General features: G+C 37.3%; 1 protein-coding gene across 1 annotated transcript; it reads left to right on the forward strand.

The window, feature by feature from the left end:
• Positions 1 to 788: 788 nt before the first annotated feature.
• On the forward strand, positions 789 to 2,980 carry LOC107549891 (homeobox protein engrailed-1a-like). The gene is made up of 2 exons (XM_016231077.1): positions 789 to 1,520; positions 2,871 to 2,980. The coding sequence occupies exons 1-2, from the start codon at positions 1,079 to 1,081 to the stop codon at positions 2,978 to 2,980; spliced, it is 552 nt and encodes a 183-aa protein (XP_016086563.1). The 5' UTR covers positions 789 to 1,078.
• The last annotated feature ends 8,198 nt before the right edge of the window (positions 2,981 to 11,178 follow it).

Here is an 11,178-nt window from a genome sequence, read left to right on the forward strand (position 1 = left end):
CCAGCAATTGGGTTGTATTTAACCCAGCATTTTTTAGAGGGTTTAGGCTAGTAGTGGTAATTTTTGTTTTAGCAGCTATTTTTTTTTTTTTCAATTTAAATTAAGAGACAATTATATCCAGAAAACGGATTTGGCTTTAAATATGAAGTAGTTCTATATTTTCGCAAATGAGCCTATTGTAGTATGGTTTTGTGATCTTTTCTAAGTTTTTCAGGCTATTTTTTGTCTTATAACAGTCATAGCCTACTGTTTTTAACTATATTTCTTCTCATAAGCTGCAAATAGCTCAATTTATTCGAAGATTTCTTTTTCATTTTAATTCTCTCCTCGCGTCTGTGTTTCAATTTAAATTAAGAGACAATTATATCCAGAAAACGGATTTGGCTTTAAATATGAAGTAGTTCTATATTTTCGCAAATGAGCCTATTGTAGTATGGTTTTGTGATCTTTTCTAAGTTTTTCAGGCTATTTTTTTGTCTTATAACAGTCATAGCCTACTGTTTTTAACTATATGCTATTTCTTCTCATAAGCTGCAAATAGCTCAATTTATTCGAAGATTTCTTTTTCATTTTAATTCTCTCCTCGCGTCTGTGGGTGAATAAGCGTGACTGCAGGAGGCAGAATTCAGCTACCAGTGCGAGAGCAATCTCTGCGCCGTTGGATATCTGTGAGCACGGGCGCGGAACGGAATTGGACGCTGACACACGTGGCAAAGAGCTCCTTTGTCATGGATAGGCTCCCCGCTCATCTATGTGATCTGATGTGTTTCCGGTTAGTGGCCACTAAGAGTGGTTGTGCACGAGTAGAGTCCCAGAAAAAGAGGTGTCAAACCGCGGTCTGGCAATGCGGAGGGTGTAGGAACGCGGCGTACCGTGCGCTGTCAGTCCTATCCAAAGTGACAGCACGCAAGCTCTCCACTACATGTCAACAAGTTGACTTACAAAATGTACTCACTTTCGCGGGAAATTAGCGCGTTGTCATGGATACCTAGATAACGTTGTCCAGTCTTTCGTTACATTTGGAACGGAACAGGTTACAATCCAACCACTGGAGCGAATATCAAAGAGGGGAGCTGTTATGGAAGAGCAGCGGGATCAGAGCGAAGATGACAGCGTTTCTCTGTCACCGAGCCTGCCCTCTCCACCTCTGCTCCCGCTGCAGGCTGCGCACCATACGCACAGAACCACCAACTTTTTCATTGACAACATCCTCAGACCGGACTTCGGCTGCAAAAGGGAGCGTTGTCCAGCTGTCCCCAGCACTCCTTGTCCGGATTCCAGCTGCAGTACCGACAGTGTTTCATCTTCTGCCTCGTCCACCGTTTCGTCTCCAGCCAGCAGAAGGCATTCCAAGGCAGCCGAGGCCGATAGAGGGAACGCAGCAAAATCTGGGGTCGTCTCAGCGCCATCCGTTGCTTTGAATAGCCCAGGTGAAGCCCCCTCGCCCAGTAAGGGCACCCGAGAGCTTATGTGGCCCGCCTGGGTTTATTGCACGAGATACTCTGATCGACCTTCATCTGGTAAGGCATCTGGTAACAAATAATATAATACTCTTTATAATACTAATAACAAAAATAATACTCTTCTTTTCTTTATGTATAGGCCATATCTTTTGTTGCATGAACCAAAAGCAGGAACATTAACTTATGAATATCGAATATCGTACTTTCGATCGTAGAAATATTCCAGCTGACACACACCATACTCATATAAAAATAATGCCTCATGTTCATCAAACCAGACCAAATTTACCAAGTTATGAAACATAAAATAGGATTGCAGCATGCACGATCCAGACATAACACTCCACCGATGGTTTCCAAGGAATTAAGATTTACATGTTATAGCCTATATATATATTAATAAATAAGCGTCGTTTAGCCTAATAATAAACGTTAGATATTTACAAGATAATTACAAAAGAACTAATATTGCCCAATGCATATATTTAAGTCTACGAAATGGACAAAATAATCGGTTTTAATAAAACAGAAAAAAATTATCTGTTGCGTGTGACTGATCTCGCTGCGATTTTGTGCTGCTATAGGTTAGGCCTAGTGACAATTATTATTATTATTATTATTATTATTATTTACAAGATCTCACAGCCTATTTTGTAAATAGCGCAGTCCTATTTATTTTAATGTCGTACATTTTATGTCCCTTGGTTTTCTCAGTTCACCGTTCAAAATTTAAAAAGTAAATAAATAAATTCCTCAGGAAGGTCACATATATAATGATATTAATAGGTCTAACCTATTTCATTTTTTAACCTATTTATTTATTTATTTAGTCATTTAGCAGACGCTTTTATCCAAAGCGACTTACAAATGTAAACATGTTTACAAAATTAAAAATTAAAATGACAAATGTTTCTGTTCCATCGTTATATTTTGGCTTTTGTCGCTTGGCTTGCATTAAGTCAACTTCAGGAGCACTAGACGTCAAAACGAATATAATTTATTTTTCCTCTTTTTTTTCCAGCAACATAACAATGTAGTTCATATGCTGAACTACTCCTCTGTTCATGTGTTGTAATCGCCTACTATTATGTGTAGAAGTTTCATTAATATTTTCCCACAAACTGAAGCAACAATTCGCGTAGCCTATTTTTTATGTCTATTTATGTATTTATTGGCAACAGAGTTAGTTCTGTAGTCCCTGTCAGTTCTTAAAAGGCAACATACCTTTATAAAGATTATTATTGTAGAAAGTTAGAATAATTTTGATGTTTATTTATTCTAGTGATCACAGACAACAATACCCAACAACACGCCACTGCCCTTTTGTGTGTGTAGTCCAAAATGGTTTTGGCATTTAGTCAGATGGTTGATATTCATGGATTCGTCTCATTGTTGTCTCCACACAAGGCCCAAGGACCCGGAAATTGAAAAAGAAGAAAAACGACAGTGAGGATAAACGACCCAGAAAATTCTGTTCCAAACTTCCAAAAATATTGTTTAACAACACTCCAGTTTAGGCTGCTTCATTTACTGCTTCATGAATTATAGGCCTCTTTAAAAAAAAATACTGTTTCACTGCTACATTTTAATATTTTAAATACAACTGTTGTGTAAGAATTTGTAACGATTTAAGCAGCATTATCCTTTCGAACAACTTGCTGTCTACATAGCCTAGTGTAGTGAAAAAAAAATGTAGAACGGCCAAACAATGCAAACATATATAGGCCTATTATTCACACAGTGCATGCTGGGAACAAGGTGAGTGAAACCATTTTTAAGTGTGGGCATATTGGAACTAAAATAATTAATCCCCCGCTACGCTTGTTGGTTCAACTTCGTTTTTAGAATTTATAGGAATAAAGAAAACTAAATAGCCTACAACATGCCTAATAAAAAAAATTGAGTAGATTCTTAAAATAGCCTAAATGTTTTTAATTGCAATCATTTAGCTATACTAGGCTTAAAAAATAATTACAATTTTATTCTCTCGTTCTTTTAAAAAAACATCTGTGCTGGTGCTTTAACGATCGCAGTAAATCATTTCTAGCTAACATCTAGCTCATAATATATAAATAAATGGGCTAAAACGTTTTGCATTGTGATCAATGGAAACATAAGTCATTTTGATTTCATTTATTCTTTTGAATTTAAATTTGATTTAATTTATTCCTCGGCGGCATGAGTCTGAGTGTGAATGTGCACGCTGAGTCTGAGTCATACCTTCAACTTGTGAAAAGAGCATTCAGTCCCCCACCTTCGCCCCCAACAGACAGCTAGGCCTACACACCCTCCGAATATTTTCTCAGATCTACAATCCCCGTGAACACACAAACAAGAACAACCGACACAGCCTCGCTGTTTGATGTTTACCACAAATTAAAGCCGCAATTTGTGAAAAAAAAGTGCATCTAATCTTCAAAATATCTGTGTAGCATAGGCTACTTCGTTTTTTTTTACTGGTTTTGGAGCTATTACGCGGAACATGTCACAAAGGCTGTTTGACTTCAAAAGTCAATTTTTTTTTCTCGGCAGTTCTTTCGTTTGCATGTTTTGTTGAGCCCGGTCTCGTGAAAATGCGTATAAATAGTACGCCAAATAAAAACGAAAACTCGTGGTATTGATACGCATCAAATGGACTTTGGCGTGCATATGATACGCAGTTTTCGCGTGCATATGATACGCATCTACCCCACAACCCTAAAACTACTCATCGCATAGCATATACACGCCAAAGTCCATTTTTGCGTATCAATACCACGAGTTATGTTTTATCAAACCTGTCTTAAATTAGAACATTGTGAGTTCTATCCGAAATGTTTTTGTATGCAGTTTAGTTCATGTCGTGTCTTCCCTGTTTTACCTATAAAGTCAGATGACATTAAAGAAGAGTCAGGGCAACCAATTCGAGCCCAATTCAGTAATTCAGAAACTCTTTTTAATTCTCACATTGCACTTGTATTCTGGTAGCAAATCCCTTCGTCATCACTACAAGTCTCCACCCATTACTTACATAAGTATTATTTTTATTCATACATAACAGTTCACTGGTCAAAGATTTCTTCTGTAGCCTACTTTAGACAATATTTCATATTTTCACATCTCTTAATATTATTACATTGATGCACTGGGGTCTGGATCTTAAGCGAAAAGCTATGAACTGATTTACTGAATTGTGGTTTTTAGGATATCCATTTAACAGAATTTACATTAGACAGCTGCCCCCCCCCCCCGATTCTATAAAAGATGAAATTCAGAAAAGATTGCAGGGTTGTTAACAGGCTTGTTTAGTGGTAGATGAGCATGATGGCACTGTGCACTTGCTATATTTCAGTATGACAGTTTTTGGACCCCAGGTGACGTCCAGTGAGCGCGCACATATCCCATCTGTGTCTCTAGGAGCTTGGGTTTCCACAGACAGTATTTTTGGAATGGAGTTCCTCTCGGACCGTGGATAACGCATTTAAACGCTGTCACAACGTGGTGTGTGGTCCACCGCGCGCAACGGTCCTCAATGAAAGCCCCTTGCATTTGTTCATTACATGCGAATAAAACGAAGCACTTTATTCTTAAATTATGATATATGAGTGCAATCGGTTTATGCCCTTCTTTAACAAACATGACTTTGTGCGTAGACAGGCGAAGTTTTAAACTCTGGGAAGAGTTTGCTGGGACATGGACAGCTGAGACACATTATCATACTTAGCCTATGTTGGCAGATGGCACTACTGTGATAGCTATATATCTCAAATAAATAAATAAAATGATATCGGAATAAAGATGTTGGGGGAATGTTAATCGTACTATAGTGAATGCTCTAAAAGAATGTTCCGAAAATTAAATAAAAAAAATTATACGATATTCAAAAGCACAAATGTTCAATATATATATATATATATAATCTCATTACATAACACGTATGGAAAAACTAATGGTTTAACTATATTTGTTTGTATGAGCCTTGTTAATTGAGAATGCGCAAATATAGGACTCTATAAATATATGATGTTTGGCAACCATAAAAATTAGACTAATTAAATACTTCTTAGTAGAGAAATTGCATATTCTGTTTTTTGAAAACCATAGGGGGGAAAGTAGTTTAACACAGCACATCGATAAATGAAATTAAAAAGTGTGACGCACCAAGAATAAAAAAATATATATATATAGTTGTTGCATGCTGACATCTACAAATATTCTTAACTCTGATGTTAACATAGAAGGAATATTTGTCAGACTTGTATCACTGTTGTTGCTCCATTCACTCTTGTTTGCCTCATCTGGAATTTTCACCACTCTTTGGCAACTACATTAGACACAGTTCACTTTTACTGAATTTAGAATTTTAAAGTAACAGATGAATTATTTTGAGATAAATGTATCTTAAAACATGCCACTAATAAAGACTGATGACAAAACAGAAATTCTGAATTAACAGCTGTAAAGGACTTCATAATCAAACTAACATCACAAGTCTGCTGTGAAGGGTCTCATTTAAAAATATTACTTTCTATTCAATGGATTCTTGTTTACAGTGGTGCATTCTAACAACACACAAGTTATGAAAAGGTTATGAAAAGTTGAAATACTGAGAAACCAGAAGAGAGTTTGCAACATACCAGGAGGGAATGAGTTTAAAACACAGGAAATACTTAGAGACTGATCATAGGGTGACTTGTCAAAACTGAATGACTAAAGGAAAATGGAGTATCGTTTGCTCATTACTGAAGGGTTTCATTACTGGTGGACTCACAGTCTGATGTGATTGTAGTATAACACAGCAACGGACAGCTTTGTAGGGGATCATTACACCATAGCATTCACTGAATATATCTACACATCTAAAAAGCCAAAATACTGGCAGAAGATAACACTGACCATCAGATAAACGCTTTTGAGCAAAATGGTTGGAGCTGGCCATTATCACACACTGACTTGCATTTTATCCAGACAATCACATCCGCAAGTGCAACAGAGATTTCATCTAACTCTTAAATGTCACAGGTGATATTTTTACTTTTCACTGCTCTGATACTTAAATATTAAATATAAATATTCAACTTTTAAACTATTCTCAGTGTGCACCATGGCACATGTTGCACGTGCAATGAAAAACAAACAAACGTCTGTACGATGAATGAATTTACCACAGTAGAATGTGTGCGATATAGTTTTGCATGCATGTGAGACAGAGCCACATGTTTGTGTGAAGCAAGAGTTTGTTGCATGCTTGTTTGTGTGTGTGAGGTAAATTGATAGATTAATTTACTTGGTACTGTAGTTGTAGTCTATACTGTGCAATTTTAAAATCATGTCTGGGCTGCATTGAGTACATACTGTACATCCAACTCCATTTCCCACAATTCCTACTAAATAAATAAATAAAGTTCTTTTAAGTAATATATCTGCCCAAAGACCCATGGATCTGTCCTGCTAATTAGAAGTGTAAAGTGTAAATGGATGCTATTTGGACTGTAATTAGTGTTTCAAATATTGTTTAAACTAAATTGAAATAATGTATAAAATAATGTATAATTCTGTCATCATTTACATTGTCCAAACCTGTATGAGTTTTTTTCGTCTGCTGAAAACAAAAGAAGATACTGTAGTTGTAGTCTATACTGTGCAATTTTAAAATCATGTCTCGGCTGCATTGAGTACATACTGTAAATCCAACTCCATTTCCCACAATTCCTACTGCTGGTTTGATAAATAAATAAACAAATGAATACATAAATAAATAAATAAAGTTCTTTTAAGTAATATATCTGCCCAAAGACCCATGGATCTGTCCTGCTAATTAGAAGTGTAAAGTGTAAATGGATGCTATTTGGACTGTAATTAGTGTTTCAAATATTGTTTAAACTAAATTGAAATAATGTATAAAATAATGTATAATTCTGTCATCATTTACATTGTCCAAACCTGTATGAGTTTTTTTCGTCTGCTGAAAACAAAAGAAGAGATTTGAAGAATGTTGGTAAGCAAATAGTTAACGGTAGCCATTGACTTCCATAGTATGGAAAAAAAAATACTATGCAAGTCAATGGTTACCGTCAACTAGCATTCTAATCCATACATGCTCACAGTATTTTTGGGTGAGCTATTCCTTTAAGCAAGAGGTGTCAATGCAGTCTGCCATTTTGGGCAAATAAAGAAAATGTTTGTCTGAAAACATTTCTTGTCTGTGTGCCTTACTGTATATGCAATGTCCTCTGTAGCACCAGTGCCAAGTGCAAAAAAGTTAATATACAGCCCTGTTCACCATATTATATTCTTGCTACATACACACAAATCTATCTTCTGGATCTAATTGTCTTCAAAAAAGAAAAAAGAACCAGAACTCTTGCCACAAAATTCTGCACAGAAAAGCAAAAAATTTAGTGCATGCCAATCAATGGTCTCCACCCCTCACCTTAACACACATCACATCTGTAAAGGATACGGTAAAATTCCTTCTTTGACATCCACCACTGATACAGAGCAGACTAGGTTTAAATTGCAGTGTGTGCATGTCTGCAGGATGTCAGTAGCTACCTATTATTATTATTTCTCCGACCGGACAGAGTGAGAGCGGACATATGGCCTCAAATCACACAGACACGCAAAACACACAGTCAGACGAGGATGAGCCAGCCAAGTGCAGACAAGACTATGCTCCGGATAGCAGTAATAAATCTTGGACTGGGATTGGCTGTGACAGTTCAGATGCTATCAGACAGTCAGTGGTCAACCAGTATAACTAACCGAGCAACGTGACAGGGATCATCCATAATACAAACATACACACTCATTATACACATCCACACTGACAGGGGTTATTCCTGTGAAAATATAGGAAAATAGAGAGAGCGGGAGATACAGTCTGACAGAAAACAGGTAATAAGTGATTCAGTGACAATGAACAGAGTATACTAGCCTTAGGCTATCACACTCTAACACACACACACACACACACACACACACACACACACACACACACACACACACACACACACACACACACACACACACACTCACACACACACACACACACACACACACACACACACACACACACACATTTTTTAAATGGTGATTGAGATAAACATGTTTAACCTGAACATAACCTACATTATTATCTGTTATCTATACAATTCATGATCGATAAGAAACAAACTATAATTTCAAGCTTCTAAAATCACCTGACAGCACAAGTCTTCTCCGCAAGCACAGCTGAAATGGCTTTGCTGAGACCCACACACTCCATTTGTCATTGTTTTACTGTCATCAGCTGATTTATGTGTAAGAGAGATCAGGAAAAGGGGAGCACATGCTCTCTGACCTTTTGATTGGTGCTAAAAGGATCAGGAGACTGGAGAGTAATAGAACATTATGGAATCACTCGCCTCATTGGCTCTCAGAAAGAGGAGAGCTGTACATGCAAGGCTGTTGCCAAGGAAACAAGTCGCTGAACTTCGTTTTAAAGTGAATGATGAATACACTCCGAGCAGATCCTCCGCAGATTATCTATTGCTCCATGGTTCATTATACTTTAGAAGTTACAGGCCTAATGACGGGCGAAGTACACAAATCTAGTACTTGAGTAAAAGTTCAGATATACCCTGATAAAATATTACTCCAGTAAAAATATGAGTAAAAGTTTAAAAAAAATATGCATTAAATATGCATTGATTTGCAAGTAAACAAACATTTAATTATTCTATACCAAAATGTGCCTTAAATAACTTTAGTTACTAAATAATATTTAGTTACTGACAAAAAAAGTGTGCAAACAAGTGAAAATAACAAGATATGTTATATGTAAATGTGTGTACATTATTGTGCAGACATCAATAGACAAATGTGTTAACATTTTGAGAAGAATGCTATGGAAACATACACGTTTTATATAACTTGGGTATTAATTTTCGTTATTTATAGTAACCTGAAGTATGGACAAATATGGGCATGTGAATGAATCAATATTTTTGGAACGAATCAGAATGATTCAAATTTATGATTCATTTCGTACCATATATTTTATGGGCTTATACTAGCTCGCCCCATTACAGCTGATTTAGCTCATAAATAACTGACAGTCATCACCCAAATATGATTATCATTTACAATAACCAATAATACTAGAATTTTGAATTAGTCACTTGTCGCGCCATCAATCGCTCACACACTCAAGTTCCGAGATCGAATCTCCTGTGTTTTGGTGAATCGGAGCAATCCAGGTGTCGAATTCTTCAGTTCACAATAGTGAGGAACGCACGCTATATGATTTTATGAAATGTAGTGGAGATAAACAGAACAATATTTTGCTTTAGAATGCACAGAAGAAAATGATATTACATTACTATTATAATAATAGAAAGAGAAATATCACACGAGCAAGGGTGCTGCAAATATCATAATAGCAACAAGGCTTTGTTTGAGCCATAAGCAATAACCTGCAGGCACAGGCGATTACAGCCCTGCACACCAACTGCACAAACCATGAAAAGAGCAGTGCTGTTGGATGAACTGTATATCAGCACTGCAAGTGGAGGCAATTTTTCAGTGAGTCTTCCATAGAAGTTACCTCGTTGCACCAAAACATCACTTTGCTCACACACTGGAATGATTATTTCTCCTTCCGTAACATTGTGTATCACTAAATACATCACTGTGGTGCATGTCACTGATGAAAATGTGAGTGGTGCTTGCTGTGGCAAACTTAGGTGTAGGGTTGGTATAGGGTCATAGAAAATACAGTTTGTACAGTATACAAACCATTACACCAATGGACCATAAAAACAGTGTGTGTGTGTGTGTGTGTGTGTACGTTGGTTTAAAGGTGTGTGGTGATTACGTGCTGTATGGTTGCTAGGGTCCTCGAAATGGTTGTTAGGGAGTGGCTAGACAGGATATACTGGTTGCGATTCTGAGCCCATTTCCTTTTCTAATTGATTCTTGTCTCTACGATGTTCTGTTCCAGAGGGAACCCTATCATTATTTTTCAATGGATGCCTATGAGGTGGTTGCTAGGGTGCTGTATCTGGTTGCTAGGGTATGGCTAGGAATTTGGTATGGCACTACTTATTAGCTGCTTGCTAGGCTAAGTCAAATGAGGCCACGACCAAGTCTCTATGGCATTCTGATCTGGAGACATAATCTCACAGATTCCTTGTCTATGTTACATGTCCAGCCATTTTTTCTCAGGACTTTTTCATCGTATGCCTGATCACTTATATATAAAAAAACAGCTCTCTTCAATACACTGCATGATTTGATACCTGATTCATGGGTCTACTAGAAATGGTTGTGGGATGAGTTATGTATCAAAGTATTGTCTACTCGAGAAGAAGAAGGAAAGATAACAATTGCTAGCACCACTAATTTTATGGATGGATGGATGGATGGATGGATGGATGGATGGATGGATGGATGGATGGATGGATGGATGGATGGATGGATGGATGGATGGATGGATGGATGGATGGATGGATGGATGGATGGATGGATGGATGGATGGATGGATGGATGGATGGATGGATGGATGGATGGATGGATGGATGGATGGATGGATGGATGGATGGATGGATGGATGGATGGATGGATGGATGGATGGATGGATGGATGGATGGATGGATGGATGGATGGATGGATGGATGGATGGATGGATGGATGGATGGATGGATGGATGGATGGATGGATGGATGGATGGATGGATGGATGGATGGATGGATGG

The sequence above is a fragment of the Sinocyclocheilus grahami genome, unplaced genomic scaffold (genome assembly GCF_001515645.1).
Source record: "Sinocyclocheilus grahami isolate Dianchi unplaced genomic scaffold, SAMN03320097.WGS_v1.1 scaffold383.1, whole genome shotgun sequence".
Lineage (NCBI taxonomy): Eukaryota > Metazoa > Chordata > Actinopteri > Cypriniformes > Cyprinidae > Sinocyclocheilus > Sinocyclocheilus grahami.